The 21,397-nt window shown below is 48.0% G+C and overlaps 1 protein-coding gene across 2 annotated transcripts in view; it reads right to left on the bottom strand.

The window, feature by feature from the left end:
* Window positions 1-2,665: 2,665 nt before the first annotated feature.
* The window catches only part of LOC143776954 (aldo-keto reductase family 1 member C1-like), a 31,470-nt gene continuing 12,738 nt past the window's right edge, over window positions 2,666-21,397 (bottom strand). For both annotated transcript variants that reach the window (XM_077266827.1, XM_077266828.1), the window contains 3 exons: window positions 3,151-3,316; window positions 2,988-3,070; window positions 2,666-2,824 (listed from right to left, as the gene is read on the bottom strand). In XM_077266827.1, the coding sequence (XP_077122942.1) occupies window positions 2,782-2,824; window positions 2,988-3,070; window positions 3,151-3,316 (292 nt within the window). In that variant the 3' untranslated portion in view covers window positions 2,666-2,781. The remainder of the gene's footprint in view (window positions 2,825-2,987; window positions 3,071-3,150; window positions 3,317-21,397) is intronic.

Below are 21,397 nucleotides of genomic sequence, written 5' to 3'. Positions count from 1 at the left end.
CCTTCTCCTTTAACCTATACAAGATATTGTCGGCAAGATCTTGATTGTCTTCCGTAAGGTTGCAAGATTTAAGTTCATCAAAGATGCTGGTAATTTCGTGACTAGTACTGTCCAGATTTTGGACACGTTTATCAATAATAAATTGCAGAGCTTTCAATGAAAAACTGTGAAACATCCTATCCCATTCCTCTGTGATGCTGGGATCACCAAAATCACCTGCCAAATTTTTGTATATTGTTAAGCCTTTAGGGACTGTGTGGGCCTGTAGGTATTTTTCTAATGAGGCTACTTCCCACATATCCTTCATTTCAGCAATTAATAATTTCTCCAGAGATTTCAGATCCTCAGCCTTATTGGAGTCTGCTGAAGGGGGGCCCCAAATTGAAAAACGTTCCTCAATAAATGTAAACCTAAGATCCCTATCATTCCATAATGTATTAATGGCCATGCTAAAAGCTGCCTGAGTCTGAGAGCACAGATACTTACTCGTTGCAAAAAATCATTTTTAATTTTATATTAAATTATTCTATCTTTATCCCTTCCCCCTTTTTTGTTCCCCTGCTTTAGCTCACTATTCTACACTAGTTTGCATAGGCAAACGTTTTGGCGGTCCAACTGCTCTTAGCATATTATTAACCGAAATATATTTAAGAAATATCAATTAAGTTACATGTATATTAAACATAGGGTTGGAGGACATTTTGGAGCTATAGGGAAACATATTATCATTTAGTTATCATTTAGTTAGTATTACTGCATCCACGGTTAATTCCGGTACACAAGGTGTTAATATGGCGTGAGACCTTGTTCGGCTAGCCGACAGGATGGGGCTGTAACCCTGACGAAGAAGGACGTGATCCTTCTAAACATGTTGGTTTTTGGCCCCAGTGATAGCCTGGTGACATCACACGCTGCCGAACACTGTCTGCCATTTTTTTCGGAGCATCCAGCGACGACGCCGGCCGGAGCCCCTCTGGCTTATCTTGGTCAGACACCGGAGTGTCAATCACCACCACCTACTTTCCACCTCCCTTCTCTGGAGGACCTTTGATGACTGGGTATTTAGGAAGCTAAAGTTAGGTAAGAGCCCGGTTTTCTACATAACAGCTTGTTAACAGCCTCATTGCACACTAGCGCTGGCACTGTGACCAAGTGCTTTTATCCTTTGAAATACATTGAGAATATTATTAGGCAGGATATTGTTAGAATATCATTCAAATGTACCAGATTGGTAGTATTTACTATTTATTATTAATAGTTTGATTATTTAACGCTTATCATTGTATTGGTGTGCCATAGCAAGCAGTATAATTGAGGCACATATTCACGTGTGGTTTTATGGCACAGCAGGCATTTTAGTATTGGCCTTTACCTTTAGCGTGATATCTATCTTTATTCATTAAATTTTCAATTTTTTGACTGAGTTGGCACTGTACTTGATTTCTTGATATCAGCGGCTTCAGGTCTTCTTTTAATTAGCACCAGTGTGTTTTATATTTTTTCCTCTTAAAATTGTGTACAACATGGTTTCAATGTCATTGTTTTCAGTCTTTCATATGGTTATCAAATAGCTGAGAATCTGTAGCGGCATCTGGGATCGTACCCATAGCGGTCCCTTAGCTTTTTAAACATCATTAAATTTGTGGTTTTATGGCACAACAGGATTAAATGTATTGAAATACATAATCAGTTTTTGATCAGTAAAATAAGTATTAGCAAATCTTTCCAAGAGAACAACATTTTTTTTTATTGCAACATAAAGGAGAGTGTTATACTCTTGACTTAAAACATTAAGGGTACCGTCACACAGTGCAATTTTGATCGCTACGACGGCACGATTCGTGACGTTCTAGCGATATCATTACGATCTCGCAGTGTCTGACACGCTACTGCGATCAGGGACCCTGCTGAGAATCGTACGTCGTAGCAGATCGTTTGAAACTTTCTTTCGTCGCTGGATCTCCCGCTGTCATCGCTGGATCGTTGTGTGTGACAGCGATCCAGCGATGCGTTCGCTGGTAACCAGGGTAAACATCGGGTTACTAAGCGCAGGGCCGCGCTTAGTAACCCGATGTTTACCGTGGTTACCAGCGTAAAAGTAAAAAAAAAAAAAACGTACATACTCACCATCTGATGTCCGTCAGGTCCCTTGCCGTCCGCTTCCCGCTCTGACTGTCTGCCGGCCGGAAAGTGAGAGCAGATCACAGCGGTGACGTCACTGCTGTGCTGTGCCCTCACTGTACGGCGGCACTCAGTCAGAGCAGGAAGCAGACGGCAAGGGACCTGACGGACATCAGATGGTGAGTATGTACTGTTTGTTTTTTTTTTACTTTTACGCTGGTAACCACGGTAAACATCGGGTTACTAAGCGCGGCCCTGCGCTTAGTAACCCGATGTTTACCCTGGTTACCCGGGACTTCGGCATCGCTCCAGCGCCGTGATTGCAAAGTGTGACCGCAGTCTACGACGCTGGAGCGATAATCATACGACGCTGCAACGTCACGAATCGTGCCGTCGTAGCGATGAAAATGGCACTGTGTGACGGTACCCTAAGAGATTTCGCTGTGTAATTCCAGCATCTGTACTCAGCCTTAAAATTTCTCATTAAATGTTAAAATGTATCTATGTGCTGTCATGTCAAATCCGAGCCATAATAAGCACTACAGCACAGTCAGAATCAATTTCATAGATCATTTATTTTCAGTACATTGGAATCTGCTAGACAAAAATAATAAGACACAGGGGTTATAAGGATGAATCCAGAGAAATTGGCCAATGTTCTTAAAACTCATCGTCATATGGATACTTAGGGCTTTCTTTCCAGCTAAAATTAAAAAAAATTGAAGATAAAAGGAAAGTAAGGACGTAAAATAAAACATAATAAGTACAAGTACGTTAAAATTAAATTGTAAAAATATTAATAAATAAAAGTTAATGTAAAGAAAAAATCAAAACAAATTTGTTCTCGGAAACTAGAAGGTACTTACGAAACGACATTCATGTAACGCATGTCTTTATTGACTCCATCTAGAGATTTCATGTCTTCATCACTTAAGTCAAAGTCAAAAACCTGTAAGTAAAAAGTAATAACAAAATATAGATTAATTTTAAGAGGAAAGAAATTATTCTAATTTTATTTTCTTCATTTACTTGGAAGTTTTCCTTGATCCTCTCAGGGTTGAAGCTTTTTGCCAAGACGACACATCCCCTCTGTAACAAATATCTCAGGGCCACCTGCGCAGGAGAGCGGTTCAGCTTCTTAGCGACTGTATTTAATACGGGGTCTTCAAGAACTTTGGGGGAATTCTGATCAATCCTATCAGAAAGAAAATAAAATAAATCTCACACTTTAACAAAATTTTGGTGAAAGGAAAGAAAACAAGCACATTATCACAGGATAGTCACTATTACATGAGACAGGATGAAGCAAGTTGTTATATTTTGTACATAGGAGCAGTATTATAGTAGTTATATTCTTGTACATAGGGGGAATTATTATGTTATTTATGTTCTTTTTCATAGGGGCAGTATTACAGTAGTTATATTCTTGTACATAGGGGCAGTATTATAGTAGTTATATTCTTGTACATAGGAGCAGTATTATAGTAGTTATATTCTTGTATATAGGAGCAGTATTATAGTAGTTATATTCTTGTACATAGGTGCAGTATTATAGTAGTTATATTCTTGTACATAGGGGCAGTATTATAGTAGTTATATTCTTGTACATAGGGGCAGTATTATAGTAGTTATATTCTTGTACATATTGACAGTATTATAGTAGTTATATTCTCGTACATAGGAGCAATATTATAGTAGTTATATTCTTGCACATGGGGACAGTTATCACGCTGGGTGAAGGATAAGTAAGTGCACAACACTAGAAAGAGGGAAGGGAGAGCCCACACACTAGGGAAGAGGGGAGTGGAGACCCCTAGGCAGATCTGAAGTCACCCTGCAGCACTAAACATCACTCAATAGGTTCTGTACCAATCGCCAAGCAGGAACCTAATCCCTGCTGTCCCTAGTTATAGGACCTACATAGTGAGGGGACGTGGTGCATGCTAGTCAGTCCCTACTAAAACTACAGACAGAGAGGGTAGACGAAAAGGGGGCAACACTTAGTTTGAGAAGACCACCGAGATGTCACAACAGGAATCCTCCAAGGGTTCTCAGGGAAGACACTAACTGACTGCTAGAACTTCCAACAAGACTGAGGCAAGTATGAGCTAACACTCCCACCATGCTGCAGCAATTGAATATATTTAAACCTTCAGCACAGGTGTGTGATTAGCAGCAGAAGGTGGAGGTAACTATTGGGTCCTAGAGGGAGAAGGATAACGCTCCATAACAGAGATGCAAAAATTAAGAAGGAGCTAGAGCTAAATGCATAGACCTTCTACAGCCGGATCCGGGGTGATTGTCTGTCACACCTGACACACCGGTGACAGCAGTATTACAGCTAGCGGTGTGTCATCCCTCATTTCACAATATAGGTAAGAACCTGCGGGGACATGGTGGGGTCTCTATATATCAGCCTTGATCTAATTTTGGCTGCAGGCCTATTACATAATACTTATACTTTCTCCACTACTTTCTATTTGTCTTGGAGGTTTACATAAGAACTACACACTTTTATTATTAAAATTAAAATGCCCATGTGATATGATGTGATTGTACATAATGCATTCCACCTGATCCTATCTCTGTATTGTCTCTATTACTGAGCTATATATATTATTCTGGTAATATGTACTAATATTCTATTTATAATCCTGTAATAAACTTATACTTTTTATATATTACACGTTTGGACGTATTGCTCCATTTTCTCTCTGCATTGCTCTAATTCCTGCACTGTGCGTTTCCACATTGGTATAGGCATCTTGTGCAGCCATTTTTTATTATGGTATCTGTTTTGTTCTTTATTTTTCTTGTACCGTAGTTACATTCTTGTACATATGGGCAGTATTATAGTAGTTACAGTGGGTACGGAAAATATTCAGACCCCTTTAAATTTTTCACTCTGTTTCATTGCAGCCATTTGGTAAATTCCAAAAAGTTCATTTTTTTTTCTCATTAATGTACAATCTGCACCCCATATTGACTGAGAAAAAACAGAAATGCAGTAATTTTTGCAAATTTAATAAAGAAGAAAAATTGAAATATCACATGGTCATAAATATTCAGACCCTTTGCTCGGTATTGAGTAGAAGCCCCTTTTGAGCTAGTACAGCCATGAGTCTTCTTGGGAATGATGCCACAAGTTTTTCACACCTGGATTTATGGATCCTCTTCCATTCTTCCTTGCAGATCCTCTCCAGGTCCGTCAGGTTGGATGGTGAACATTGGTGGACGCCATTTTCAGGTCTCTCCAGAGATGCTCAATTGGGTTTAGGTCCGGGCTCTGATTGGGCCAGTCAGGAATGGTCACAGAGTTGTTCTGAAGCCGCTCCTTTGTTAATTTAGCTCTGTGCTTATTCTTGTTGTCTTAGAAGGTGAACCTTCAGCCAAGTCTGAGGTCTAGAGTACTCTGGAAGAGGTTTTCTTCCATGATATCGCTGTACTTGGCTGAATTAATGTTTCCTTCAATGACAACCAGTTGTGTCATGGTTCCCAATGGCAAGGGAACGTCAGAGAACTTAAACAACAGACTAGCTCTTGGGTGATGGAATCTCGAGCTGACCGTGAGCTAAACCTACCACACAACTAACAGTGGCCGGGTGGCGTACCTACGTTTTATCCCTAGACGCCTAGCGCCAGCCGGAGGACTAACTAACCCTAATAGAGGAAAAGACAGACCTGGCTTACCTCTAGGGAAATTCCCCCAAAAAGGAGACAGAAGCCCCCCACATATATTGACGGTGAGTTCAGAGGAAAAGACATACGCAGTATGAAGGTAGGTTCAGCAAAGCGAGGTCCGCTTACTAAATAGCAAGAAGATACAATAGGGAACTTCACGGTCAGCTGAAAACCCTATTAAAATACCATCCCGAAATTACTTTAAGACTCATGTGTCAACTCATGACACCGGAGTGGCAATTTCGGCCCACAAGAGCTTCCAGCTACAGAAAAATAACATAACTGTGAACTGGAACAAAAATGCAAAACAAACTTAGGACTAAGAGTCCAACTTAGCTGATAGTAGTCTAGAAGCAGGAACATGCAACAGAAAGGCTCTGGTTACATTGATGGCCGGCACTAGAATAACTGAGCAGCAAGGCTAAATAGGATACACCCATATCCAGATGGAAACAGGTGAACAGAGAAAGTGAAGCACACAAGTCCAGTACCACCAGTGACCACCGGGGGAGCCCAAAAACCAAATTCACAACAGTACCCCCCCCTCAAGGAGGGGGCACCGAACCCTCACAAGAACCACCAGGGCGATCAGGATGAGCCCTATGAAAGGCACGGACCAAATCAGAGGCATGAACATCAGAGGCTGTCACCCAAGAATTATCCTCTTGACCGTAGCCCTTCCACTTGACCAGATACTGAAGTTTCCGTCTGGAAACACGGGAGTCCAAGATCTTCTCCACAACGTACTCCAATTCACCCTCAACCAACACCGGAGCGGGAGGCTCAACGGAAGGCACAACCGGTACCTCATACCTGCGCAATAATGACCGATGGAAGACATTATGGATAGAAAAAGATGCTGGGAGGTCCAATCGAAAGGACACGGGGTTAAGAATCTCCAAAATCTTATACGGGCCGATGAACCGAGGCTTAAACTTAGGAGAAGAAACCCTCATAGGGACAAAACGAGAAGACAACCACACCAAGTCCCCAACACGAAGACGAGGACCAACACGACGTCTTCTCCTGGGACAACTCCAAATTGTCCACCACCTGTCCCCAAATCCGATGCAACCTATCCACCACAGTATCCACTCCAGGACAATCCGAAGACTCCACCTGACCAGAAGAAAAACGAGGATGAAACCCCGAATTGCAAAAGAAAGGAGAAACCAAAGTGGCAGAACTAGCCCGATTATTGAGGGCAAACTCCGCCAACGGCAAAAAGGCAACCCAGTCATCCTGATCCGCAGACACAAAACACCTCAAATAAGTCTCCAAGGTCTGATTAGTTCGCTCAGTCTGGCCATTAGTCTGAGGATGGAACGCAGACGAAAAAGACAAATCAATGCCCATCCTAGCACAGAACGCCCGCCAAAATCTAGACACGAACTGGGTCCCCCTGTCAGAAACGATATTCTCCGGAATACCATGCAAGCGAACCACATTTTGAAAAAACAGAGGAACCAACTCGGATGAGGAAGGCAACTTAGGCAAGGGCACCAAATGGACCATCTTTGAAAAACGGTCACACGCCACCCAGATGACAGACATTTTCTGAGAAACAGGGAGATCAGAAATAAAATCCATAGAGATGTGAGTCCAAGGCCTCTTCGGAATAGGCAAAGATAACAACAATCCGCTGGCCCGAGAACAACAAGGTTTGGCCCGAGCACAAACATCACAAGACTGCACAAAAACTCGTACATCTCGAGACAGGGAAGGCCACCAGAAGGACCTAGCCACCAAATCCCTGGTACCAAAGATCCCGGGATGACCTGCCAACACAGAAGAATGAACCTCCGAGATGACTCTACTGGTCCAATCATCAGGAACAAACAGTCTACCAGGCGGGCAACGATCAGGTCTATCCGCCTGAAACTCCTGCAAAGCCCGTCGCAGGTCTGGGGAAACAGCAGATAATACCACCCCATCCTTAAGGATACCTGTAGGTTCAGAATCACCAGGGGAATCAGGCTCAAAACTCCTAGAAAGGGCATCCGCCTTCACATTTTTAGAACCTGGTAAGTATGAGACCACAAAATTAAACCGAGAGAAAAACAACGACCAGCGCGCCTGTCTAGGATTCAGGCGCCTGGCAGACTCAAGATAAATCAAATTCTTGTGATCGGTCAATACCACCACCTGATGTCTAGCCCCCTCAAGCCAATGACGCCACTCCTCAAAAGCCCACTTCATAGCCAAAAGCTCCCGATTACCAATATCATAATTTCGCTCGGCGGGCGAAAATTTTCGTGAAAAGAACGCACAAGGTCTCATCACGGAGCAGTCGGAACTTTTCTGCGACAAGACCGCCCCAGCTCCGATCTCGGAAGCATCAACCTCAAGCTGAAAAGGAAGAGTAACATCAGGCTGACGCAACACAGGGGTGGAAGAAAAGCGGCGCTTAAGCTCCCGAAAGGCCTCCACAGCAGCAGGGGACCAATCAGCAACATCAGCACCCTTTTTGGTCAAATCAGTCAAAGGTTTAGCAACATCAGAAAAACCAGTTATAAATCGACGATAAAAATTAGCAAAGCCCAAAAATTTCTGAAGGCTCTTAAGAGAAGAAGGTTGCGTCCAATCACAAATAGCCCGAACCTTAACAGGATCGATCTCAATGGAAGAGGGGGAAAAAATGTACCCCAAAAAAGAAATCTTTTGAACCCCAAAAATACACTTAGAACCCTTCACACACAAGGAATTAGCCCGCAAAACCTGAAAAACCCTCCTGACCTGTTGGACATGAGAATCCCAGTCATCCGAAAAAATCAAAATATCATCCAGATACACGATCATAAATTTATCCAAATATTCTTGGAAAATGTCATGCATAAAGGACTGAAAGACTGAAGGGGCATTTGAAAGACCAAAAGGCATTACTAAATACTCAAAATGGCCCTCGGGCGTATTAAATGCGGTTTTCCACTCATCCCCCTGCTTAATTCGCACCAAATTATACGCCCCACGGAGATCAATCTTAGAGAACCACTTAGCCCCCTTTATTCGAGCAAACAAATCAGTCAGCAGTGGCAGAGGATACTGATATTTGACTGTAATTTTATTCAAGAGTTGATAATCAATACACGGCCTCAAAGAGCCATCTTTTTTAGATACAAAGAAAAAACCGGCTCCCAAGGGAGATGAAGAAGGACGAATATGTCCCTTTTCCAGGGACTCCTTAATATATTCTCGCATAGCAGCATGTTCAGGTACAGATAGATTAAATAAACGACCCTTTGGAAATTTACTGCCCGGAATCAGATCTATGGTACAATCGCAATCTCTGTGAGGAGGTAGTGAACCAAGCTTAGGCTCCTCAAAAACATCACGATAATCAGATAAAAATTCCGGAATCTCAGAGGGAATAGATGACGAAATGGAAACCAAAGGTACGTCCCCATGAGCCCCCTGACATCCCCAGCTTAACACAGACATAGCTTTCCAGTCAAGGACTGGGTTATGAGATTGTAACCATGGTAATCCGAGCACCAAAACGTCATGTAGATTGTACAACACAAGGAAGCGAATCATCTCCTGATGGTCTGGATTCATACGCATAGTCACTTGTGTCCAGTATTGTGGTTTATTACTAGCCAATGGTGTAGAGTCAATACCCTTCAGAGGTATAGGAACTTCCAGAGGCTCTAGATCAAACCCACAGCGCCTGGCAAAGGACCAATCCATTAGACTCAAAGCGGCGCCAGAGTCGACATAGGCATCCGCGGTAATTGACGATAATGAACAAATCAAGGTCACAGACAGAATAAACTTAGACTGTAAAGTGCCAATTGAAATAGACTTATCAACCTTCTTAGTACGTTTAGAGCATGCTGATATAACATGAGTTGAATCACCACAATAGAAGCACAACCCATTTTTTCGCCTAAAATTCTGCCGTTCGCTTCTGGACAGAATTCTATCACATTGCATATTTTCTGGAGCCTTCTCAGAAGACACCGCCAAATGGTGCACAGGTTTGCGCTCCCGCAAACGCCGATCAATCTGAATAGCCATTGTCATGGACTCATTCAGACCTGTAGGTGCAGGGAACCCCACCATAACATCTTTAATGGCATCAGAGAGACCCTCTCTGAAATTCGCCGCCAGGGCGCACTCATTCCACTGAGTAAGCACAGACCATTTACGAAATTTTTGGCAGTATATTTCAGCTTCATCTTGCCCTTGAGATAGGGCCATCAAGGCTTTTTCAGCCTGAATCTCTAAGTTAGGTTCCTCATAAAGCAACCCCAAAGCCAGAAAAAACGCATCCACATTGAGCAACGCAGGATCCCCGGGTGCCAATGCAAATGCCCAGTTTTGAGGGTCACCCCGCAGCAAGGAAATTACTATCTTAACCTGCTGTGCGGGATCTCCAGCGGAACGAGATCTCAGGGAAAGAAATAATTTACAATTATTTTTGAAATTCAGGAAACGAGATCTATCCCCGGAGAAAAATTCTGGTATAGGAATTCTAGGTTCAGATATAGGAGCATGAATAACAAAATCCTGTAAATTTTGAACCTTCGTAGCAAGATTATTCAAACCTGTAACCAAACTCTGAGGATCCATTTTAATCAGGTGAGATCAGAGCCATTCAAGGATTAGAAGGAGAGAGAGAGACAAAGGCTGCAATTAGAGCAGAAATGCAACTGAGTCAACTAAAAAGCAAACTCAGAAGGAAAAAAAAAAAAAAAAAAAAAATCTGCAGACTTCTTTTTCTCTCCTTTCTTCTGCCAACGGTTTTAACCCTTGGCCGGCCATACTGTCATGGTTCCCAATGGCAAGGGAACGTCAGAGAACTTAAACAACAGACTAGCTCTTGGGTGATGGAATCTCGAGCTGACCGTGAGCTAAACCTACCACACAACTAACAGTGGCCGGGTGGCGTACCTACGTTTTATCCCTAGACGCCTAGCGCCAGCCGGAGGACTAACTAACCCTAATAGAGGAAAAGACAGACCTGGCTTACCTCTAGGGAAATTCCCCCAAAAAGGAGACAGAAGCCCCCCACATATATTGACGGTGAGTTCAGAGGAAAAGACATACGCAGTATGAAGGTAGGTTCAGCAAAGCGAGGTCCGCTTACTAAATAGCAAGAAGATACAATAGGGAACTTCACGGTCAGCTGAAAACCCTATTAAAATACCATCCCGAAATTACTTTAAGACTCATGTGTCAACTCATGACACCGGAGTGGCAATTTCGGCCCACAAGAGCTTCCAGCTACAGAAAAATAACATAACTGTGAACTGGAACAAAAATGCAAAACAAACTTAGGACTAAGAGTCCAACTTAGCTGATAGTAGTCTAGAAGCAGGAACATGCAACAGAAAGGCTCTGGTTACATTGATGGCCGGCACTAGAATAACTGAGCAGCAAGGCTAAATAGGATACACCCATATCCTGATGGAAACAGGTGAACAGAGAAAGTGAAGCACACAAGTCCAGTACCACCAGTGACCACCGGGGGAGCCCAAAAACCAAATTCACAACACAGTCGCCTCACCCTGCAGCTGAAAAACACCCCCCTAGCATGATGCTGCCTCCACCATGTTTCACTGTTAGGATTGTATTGGGCAGGTGATAAGCAGTGCCTGGTTTTCTCCACACATACCGCTTAGAATTATCATCAAAAAGGTCTAACTTCATCTCATCAGAGACTCTTATTTCTCATAGTCTGGGAGTCCTTCATGTGTTTATTAGAAAACTCTATGCGGCTTTCATATGTCTTGCACTGAGGAGAGGCTTCCGTCGGGCCACTCTGCCATAAAGGCCTGACTGGTGGAGGGCTGCAGTGATAGTTGACTTTGTGAAACTTTCTCCCACCTGCCTACTGCATCTCTAGAGCTCAGCGTGGTTCTTCTTTACCTCTCTCGCCAGGGCTCTTCTCCCATGAATGCTCAGTTTAGCTGGATGACCAGGTCTAGGAAAACTTCTGGTGGTCCCAAACTTCTTCTATTTAAGGATTTTGGAAGCCACTGTGCTCTCAGGAACCTTGAGTACTGCAGAAATTCTGTTGTACCCTTGCACAGATCTGTGCCTTGCCACAATTCTGTCTCTGAGCTCCTTGGCCAGTTCCTTTGACCTCATGATTCTCATTTGGTCTGACATGCACTGTGAGCTGTGAGGTCTTATATAAACAGGTGTGCGCCTTTCCCAAACCAAGTCCTATCAGTTTAATTAAAGACAGCTGGACTCCAATGAAGGAGTAGAACCATCTCAAGGAGGATCACAAGGAAATGGAAAGCATGTAACTTAAATATGAGTGTCTGAGCAAACGGTCTGAATACTTATGACCATGTGATATTTCGTTTTTTCTTTTTTATTAAATTTGCAAAAATTTCTACATTTCTGTTTTTTTTCAGTCAAGATGGGGTGCAGAGTATAAATTAATGTGAAAAAATGAACTTTTTTGAATTTATCAAATGGTTGCAATGAATCAAAGAGTGAAACATTTAAAGGGGTCTGAATACTTTCCGTACCCACTGTATATTCCTGTATATAGGGGCAGTATTATAGTAGTTATATTCTCATTAGTGTTGAGCGATACCTTCCGATATCGGAAAGTATCGGTATCGGAAAGTATCGGCCGATACCGTCAAAATATCGGATCCAATCCGATACCGATACCCGATCCCAATGCAAGTCAATGGGACGAAAATATCGGAATTAAAATAAACCCTTTATAAACTTGTAGGTTCATTCTACATGAAGGAAAACAACTAAGAATAATGTAGGATGTATTGGGGGACGTGGCGGAGATATTAAAGGCACAGAGGTTTAGCCCAATGTAATAGAATAGCAGGATTTTTTTTTTTTTTTATGACGTTCGGCGTTAGAAAGAATTTGACTATGTTATTTTTTTTTTTTTTTATGTCAGATATTGATGTTTCACTACTTCCACGCCCTTCACCTTCTTTTTTACTTCTCCCACGCTTTCTTCTTCATTATCCTCATCATCAGCTTCTTTGACATCAACTTCTTCACCTTATTCATCTTCTTCTTCATCTTCTACCTATTATTTTTTGGGTTACGTTGTTCATATTCTTTTTATTTTACTATTATCTTCATCATATTCTACTTCTTCATCATATTCTTATTTGTGACAGGCATTCCCGTAGTTGTTATCTATAAAAGTTTGAAGATTACACCTTCCGTTCTGCCTGTCACAAAACAGTTACATTTGTCCGCGTTCAGTTTGGCCTGCAGCATCAGGCTTTATCCAGGGGCACCACGAGGAGGAACGGACTCACCCCCATACACTGCTTAGTCTTCTTCTGCTTATAATTTAGATAATATTTTTTGCTCTGATATTTTGTGTTATGCTTAATGTTCTTCTGCTATTTGTTCTGCAGCCTCTTGTTCTTCTGCTTCTCGGTCTTCCAGGTCGTCGTCGTCTCCAGGGTCGTCGTCTCCGGGGTCGTCGTCTCCGGGGTCGTCGTCATCGGGGTGGTCTTCAGGGTCGTCGTCTCCGGGGTCGTCGTCATCGGGGTGGTCTTCAGGGTCATCGTCTCCAGGGTCGTCGTCATCACGGTGGTTGTCGTCTCTGGTGTCGTTGTCATCTTAGGGGTGGTCTTCCGGGTCATCGTGTTTAGTCTCTTGAACTTGGAAATGTAGCAGAAGGTACAAGAAGGCTGAGAAAATGCCGAGAACCAGCTGATGGAACTGGAACTCGGATGGCTACCCGAAGGTCCAAGAGCCAATGGAACTACCGAGGACCAGCTGACGTTACTGGAACCCGGTTACTAAGCAGGAGGTACCCGTGCCTGAAAGCACTACCAAGGACCACCTGACGTTGGTGGAACTCGGATACCCAGAGGGAGGCACCTAAGCCAAAGGCTCTGCCCGGAACCAGCTGACGGTACTGGAACCAGGATGGGGAGCAGAAGGTACAAGAGCAAAAGACACTGCCGAGAACCAGCTGACGGTGCTGGAACCCGGATGGGTAGCCGAAGGTCCAAGAGCCAATGGAACTACCGAGGACCAGCTGACGTTACTGGAACCCGGTTACTAAGCAGGAGGTACCCGTGCCTGAAAGCACTACCAAGGACCACCTGACGTTGGTGGAACTCGGATACCCAGAGGGAGGCACCTAAGCCAAAGGCTCTGCCCGGAACCAGCTGACGGTACTGGAACCAGGATGGGGAGCAGAAGGTACAAGAGCAAGTGTCTGCGTGGCTTTTGCAGGACACGATGCCGGCTGCACAGCAGGGGAACAGCTGGCGGTGCTGAACCCCACTGACACATTGGCTGGTGTTTTTCTCTGTGCAGCTAGCAGTACCGGGCCCCAACTGGCGGTGTTGGAGCCCGGGGTCAGCAGGAGGAGGAGAGGGAGCAGAGTGTAGGCCGAAGCCTGCACTGGCGGCAGCTTTTGGGTCTGTTGTGCCTGCGTGGCAGTTGCAGGACACGTTGCCGGCTGCACAGCAGGGGAACAGCTGGCGGTGCTGAACCCCACTGACACATTGGCGAGGTGTTTTTCTCTGTGCAGCTAGCAGTACCGGGCCCCAACTGGCGGTGTTGGAGCCCGGGCTCTGCAGGGGGAGCAGAGTGTAGGCCGAAGCCTAATTGAACCAATTTCAAAGGTAACCTTTAACCCCCCCTCAGGGGTTACAAAGTAGAAGAGCCACAGCTTATGCAGCAGTAGTGCTGCACAAGTCAAAGGTTGCTCTTTTAATTTCGCTCCTTGCACACGCTGAATGAAACACGTCTAACATTTAGCCCTTTATACAGTCAAACTGTGTTGGAGGCGCGAGTTCCCTTTGTAATGAGACGCAGAACAGATGTCAAGAATCCCACCTTGGTGCTGGGTGCAGCCTCCTGAGCGTTGTTATTTGCTGTACAGGAGTCTGCGCTGTCGTGTTGTCCCCTGGCCTAGCGCTGTTAGCGCTGCCCATCTTCTGACATCATTTAATGTCGGCCGGTGCGGTTCGCGATGACCATGAATCCCAGCCCCGCAGTGTCTTAACATTGTTAAAACACTGCGGGGCTGGGATTCAGGGCCTGGCGCAGCACATATGTTCGCCTCTCACACTCGGGTCCTTACACCCGCTTCAGACTGTGCGGCGTCATCTGATCCCTTATCGCATGCCACGGCCATGAAGCCGCACAGTCCGAAGAAGGCAGAAGGAGAGGAGGGACAGGCGAACTGATGCACTGATCATGCCCATCAATCACACCCTCGCAGTCCCAAAAAAATAAGACACCGAGGGGCGTTGTGTGGGTCAGGGCGGCCGCAGAGGCGCAGCCAGCCAAACAATGATGCCTGAAGACGGGCAGCGCTACCAAGGGGGTTGCAGCGTGTCATTACAAAGGAAAGTCACACCACCGGGACGGTTAAATGGTCACACAGAGGACACATTTCAGACGTGTTTTCAGTTCCACATGTGCGAGGAGAATACGTTTATGAGCCACCTTGCACACATGCAGCATTACCGCTGTACAAGGTGGCTGGATAACGTAAAAACGCCTGGGGGAGGGGGGACAGGTTCCCTTCAATTTCAGTTCTGGTGTCTGCGTGGCTTTTGCAGGACACGATGCCGGCTGCACAGCAGGGGAACAGCTGGCGGTGCTGAACCCCACTGACACATTGGCTGGTGTTTTTCTCTGTGCAGCTAGCAGTACCGGGCCCCAACTGGCGGTGTTGGAGCCCGGGGTCAGCAGGAGGAGGAGAGGGAGCAGAGTGTAGGCCGAAGCCTGCACTGGCGGCAGCTTTTGGGTCTGTTGTGCCTGCGTGGCAGTTGCAGGACACGTTGCCGGCTGCACAGCAGGGGAACAGCTGGCGGTGCTGAACCCCACTGACACATTGGCGAGGTGTTTTTCTCTGTGCAGCTAGCAGTACCGGGCCCCAACTGGCGGTGTTGGAGCCCGGGCTCTGCAGGGGGAGCAGAGTGTAGGCCGAAGCCTAATTGAACCAATTTCAAAGGTAACCTTTAACCCCCCCTCAGGGGTTACAAAGTAGAAGAGCCACAGCTTATGCAGCAGTAGTGCTGCACAAGTCAAAGGTTGCTCTTTTAATTTCGCTCCTTGCACACGCTGAATGAAACACGTCTAACATTTAGCCCTTTATACAGTCAAACTGTGTTGGAGGCGCGAGTTCCCTTTGTAATGAGACGCAGCACAGATGTCAAGAATCCCACCTTGGTGCTGGGTGCAGCCTCCTGAGCGTTGTTATTTGCTGTACAGGAGTCTGCGCTGTCGTGTTGTCCCCTGGCCTAGCGCTGTTAGCGCTGCCCATCTTCTGACATCATTTAATGTCGGCCGGTGCGGTTCGCGATGACCATGAATCCCAGCCCCGCAGTGTCTTAACATTGTTAAAACACTGCGGGGCTGGGATTCAGGGCCTGGCGCAGCACATATGTTCGCCTCTCACACTCGGGTCCTTACACCCGCTTCAGACTGTGCGGCGTCATCTGATCCCTTATCGCATGCCACGGCCATGAAGCCGCACAGTCCGAAGAAGGCGGAAGGAGAGGAGGGACAGGCGAACTGATGCACTGATCATGCCCATCAATCACACCCTCGCAGTCCCAATAAATAAGACACCGAGGGGCGTTGTGCGGGTCAGGGCGGCCGCAGAGGCGCAGCCAGCCAAACAATGATGCCAGAAGACGGGCAGCGCTACCAAGGGGGTTGCAGCGTGTCATTACAAAGGAAAGTCACACCACCGGGACGGTTAAATGGTCACACAGAGGACACATTTCAGACGTGTTTTCAGTTCCACATGTGCGAGGAGAATACGTTTATGAGCCACCTTGCACACATGCAGCATTACCGCTGTACAAGGTGGCTGGATAACGTAAAAACGCCTGGGGGAGGGGGGACAGGTTCCCTTCAATTTCAGTTCTGGTGTCTGCGTGGCTTTTGCAGGACACGATGCCGGCTGCACAGCAGGGGAACAGCTGGCGGTGCTGAACCCCACTGACACATTGGCTGGTGTTTTTCTCTGTGCAGCTAGCAGTACCGGGCCCCAACTGGCGGTGTTGGAGCCCGGGGTCAGCAGGAGGAGGAGAGGGAGCAGAGTGTAGGCCGAAGCCTGCACTGGCGGCAGCTTTTGGGTCTGTTGTGCCTGCGTGGCAGTTGCAGGACACGTTGCCGGCTGCACAGCAGGGGAACAGCTGGCGGTGCTGAACCCCACTGACACATTGGCTGGTGTTTTTCTCTGTGCAGCTAGCAGTACCGGGACCCAACTGGCGGTGTTGGAGCCCGGGCTCAGCAGGGGGAGCAGGCGGAGCGGAGTGTAGGCCGAAGCCTGCACTGGAGCAAGTTGAAAGGAAACCTTTAACCCCCCCCCCCAGGCGTTTGTAGCTGGAAGAGCCATCGTGTACAGCACTAATGCTGGAAAAGGTCAACTTAGCTCTTTTAATTATGGTCCTTGCAGATGCTGAACCTAACACTTATGAAATGTGTCCCCTCACAGCGTTCAACCGTCCGGTAGGTGGAACTTTCCTTTGTCATGTGACGCAGCACAGCCGTCATTTTTACCCCCTTGGCGCCGTGCGCCACCTCCTCAGCGTTGTTTGAATCTGTCCCGGAGCCTGCGCTGTTAGGTTACCCCTTGGCCATGCACACATTTTGCGCTGCCCGTCTTCTGACATCATTTGCTGTGAGGCTGACTGCGCCTGTGCGGGTGCGCTGTCCGAGATTCAGCCTCGCGGTGTCGTCTAATGTAATCCCACCGCGGGCCTGGGATCCGTGTCCATGCGCAGTGCATATCCTCGCCTCTCACTCCCCTCCCTACGGCTTCTTAAGACTGTGCGGTGTCACGGCCGTGGCATGCTATTAGGGATCAGCTGACACCGAACAGTCTTTAGAAGCCGTAGGGAGGGGAGTGAGAGGCGAGGATATGCACTGCGCATGGACACGGATCCCAGGCCCGCGGTGGGATTACATTAGACGACACCGCGAGGCTGAATCTCGGACAGCGCACCAGCACAGGCGCAGCCAGCCTGACAGCAAATGATGTCAGAAGACGGGCAGCGCAAAATGTGTGCATGGCCAAGGGGTAACCTAACAGCGTAGGCTCCGGGACAGATTCAAACAACGCTGAGGAGGTGGCGCACGGCGCCAAGGGGGTAAAAATGACGGCTGTGCTGCGTCACATGACAAAGGAAAGTTCCACCTACCGGACGGTTAAACGCTGTGAGGTGACACATTTCATAAGTGTTAGGTTCAGCATCTGCAAGGAGCACCACGAAAAGAGGCACTTTTTCCCTTTGCATCATTATTACTGCTGCACAAGGTGGCTCCTTCAGTAACAAACGCCTGGGGGGGGGGGGGACAGGTTCCCTTAAATTTAACTTGTTGTGCCTGCGTGGCGGTCGCAGTACATGTTGCCGTATACACAGCAGGGGAACAGCTGACGTTACTGAACCCCAATAACAGAGGAGCGACTGTTGACTGTGCGTACAGCACTTCTGGACGGCAACTGGCGGTGTTGGAGCCCAGGGACAGGTGGAGGAGGAGGAGGTTGGAGGAGGTAGGAGGGATTGCCACACACACAGCAGGGGAACAGCTGACGTTACTGAACCCCAATAACAGAGGAGGGTCTGTTGACTGTGCGTACAGCACTTCTGGACGGCAACTGGCGGTGTTGGAGCCCAGGGACAGGTGGAGGAGGAGGAGGTTGGAGGAGGTAGGAGGGATTGCCACACACACAGCAGGGGAACAGCTGACGTTACTGAACCCCAATAACAGAGGAGGGTCTGTTGACTGTGCGTACAGCACTTCTGGACGGCAACTGGCGGTGTTGGAGCCCAGGGACAGGTGGAGGAGGAGGAGGTTGGAGGAGGTAGGAGGGATTGCCACACACACAGCAGGGGAACAGCTGACGTTACTGAACCCCAATAACAGAGGAGCGACTGTTGACTGTGCGTACAGCACTTCTGGACGGCAACTGGCGGTGTTGGAGCCCAGGGACAGGTGGAGGAGGAGGAGGTTGGAGGAGGTAGGAGGGATTGCCACACACACAGCAGGGGAACAGCTGACGTTACTGAACCCCAATAACAGAGGAGGGTCTGTTGACTGTGCGTACAGCACTTCTGGACGGCAACTGGCGGTGTTGGAGCCCAGGGACAGGTGGAGGAGGAGGAGGTTGGAGGAGGTAGGAGGGATTGCCACACACACAGCAGGGGAACAGCTGACGTTACTGAACCCCAATAACAGAGGAGGGTCTGTTGACTGTGCGTACAGCACTTCTGGACGGCAACTGGCGGTGTTGGAGCCCAGGGACAGGTGGAGGAGGAGGAGGTTGGAGGAGGTAGGAGGGATTGCCACACACACAGCAGGGGAACAGCTGACGTTACTGAACCCCAATAACAGAGGAGCGACTGTTGACTGTGCGTACAGCACTTCTGGACGGCAACTGGCGGTGTTGGAGCCCAGGGACAGGTGGAGGAGGAGGAGGTTGGAGGAGGTAGGAGGGATTGCCACACACACAGCAGGGGAACAGCTGACGTTACTGAACCCCAATAACAGAGGAGGGTCTGTTGACTGTGTGTACAGCACTTCTGGACGGCAACTGGCGGTGTTGGAGCCCAGGGACAGGTGGAGGAGGAGGAGGTTGGAGGAGGTAGGAGGGATTGCCACACACACAGCAGGGGAACAGCTGACGTTACTGAACCCCAATAACAGAGGAGGGACTGTTGACTGTGCGTACAGCACTTCTGGACGGCAACTGGCGGTGTTGGAGCCCAGGGACAGGTGGAGGAGGAGGAGGTTGGAGGAGGTAGGAGGGATTGCCACACACACAGCAGGGGAACAGCTGACGTTACTGAACCCCAATAACAGAGGAGCGACTGTTGACTGTGCGTACAGCACTTCTGGACGGCAACTGGCGGTGTTGGAGCCCAGGGACAGGTGGAGGAGGAGGAGGTTGGAGGAGGTAGGAGGGATTGCCACACACACAGCAGGGGAACAGCTGACGTTACTGAACCCCAATAACAGAGGAGGGACTGTTGACTGTGCGTACAGCACTTCTGGACGGCAACTGGCGGTGTTGGAGCCCAGGGACAGGTGGAGGAGGAGGAGGTAGGAGGAGGTAGGAGGGATTGCCACACACACAGCAGGGGAACAGCTGACGTTACTGAACCCCAATAACAGAGGAGGGACTGTTGACTGTGCGTACAGCACTTCTGGACGGCAACTGGCGGTGTTGGAGCCCAGGGACAGGTGGAGGAGGAGGAGGTTGGAGGAGGTAGGAGGGATTGCCACACACACAGCAGGGGAACAGCTGACGTTACTGAACCCCAATAACAGAGGAGGGACTGTTGACTGTGCGTACAGCACTTCTGGACGGCAACTGGCGGTGTTGGAGCCCAGGGACAGGTGGAGGAGGAGGAGGTTGGAGGAGGTAGGAGGGATTGCCACACACACAGCAGGGGAACAGCTGACGTTACTGAACCCCAATAACAGAGGAGGGACTGTTGACTGTGCGTACAGCACTTCTGGACGGCAACTGGCGGTGTTGGAGCCCAGGGACAGGTGGAGGAGGAGGAGGTTGGAGGAGGTAGGAGGGATTGCCACACACACAGCAGGGGAACAGCTGACGTTACTGAACCCCAATAACAGAGGAGGGACTGTTGACTGTGCGTACAGCACTTCTGGACGGCAACTGGCGGTGTTGGAGCCCAGGGACAGGTGGAGGAGGAGGAGGTAGGAGGAGGTAGGAGGGATTGCCACACACACAGCAGGGGAACAGCTGACGTTACTGAACCCCAATAACAGAGGAGGGACTGTTGACTGTGCGTACAGCACTTCTGGACGGCAACTGGCGGTGTTAGAGCCCAGGGACAGGTGGAGGAGGAGGAGGTTGGAGGAGGTAGGAGGGATTGCCACACACACAGCAGGGGAACAGCTGACGTTACTGAACCCCAATAACAGAGGAGGGACTGTTGACTGTGCGTACAGCACTTCTGGACGGCAACTGGCGGTGTTGGAGCCCAGGGACAGGTGGAGGAGGAGGAGGTTGGAGGAGGTAGGAGGGATTGCCACACACACAGCAGGGGAACAGCTGACGTTACTGAACCCCAATAACAGAGGAGGGACTGTTGACTGTGCGTACAGCACTTCTGGACGGCAACTGGCGGTGTTGGAGCCCAGGGACAGGTGGAGGAGGAGGAGGTTGGAGGAGGTAGGAGGGATTGCCACACACACAGCAGGGGAACAGCTGACGTTACTGAACCCCAATAACAGAGGAGCGACTGTTGACTGTGCGTACAGCACTTCTGGACGGCAACTGGCGGTGTTGGAGCCCAGGGGCAGGTGGAAAAGCAGAGGAACACAATGTAGGCCGAAGCCTGAGAAAGTCGAAAGGGAACCTTTAACCCCCCCCCAAGGCGTTTGTAGCTGAAAGAGCCAGCTTGTGCAGCACAAAAGATGCAAAAGGAAAAGGTGGCTCTTTTCATCATGCTCCTTGCAAACACAGAACTAAACACTTATAAAATGTGTCCCCTGAAGCCGTGAAACCGTCCCGGAGGTGGGACTTTCCTTCGTAATATGACGCAGCACAGCCGTCATTCCTACCCCCCCGCCGCCGTGCCCCGGCTCCTCAGCGTTGTTTGATTCCGTCCCGGAGCCTGCGCTGTTATGTTATCCC

This window comes from Ranitomeya variabilis, chromosome 5 (genome assembly GCF_051348905.1).
Source record: "Ranitomeya variabilis isolate aRanVar5 chromosome 5, aRanVar5.hap1, whole genome shotgun sequence".
NCBI lineage: Eukaryota > Metazoa > Chordata > Amphibia > Anura > Dendrobatidae > Ranitomeya > Ranitomeya variabilis.
Note: the sequence above shows the minus strand (reverse complement) of the source record. Positions and strands in the feature narration are given on the sequence as shown.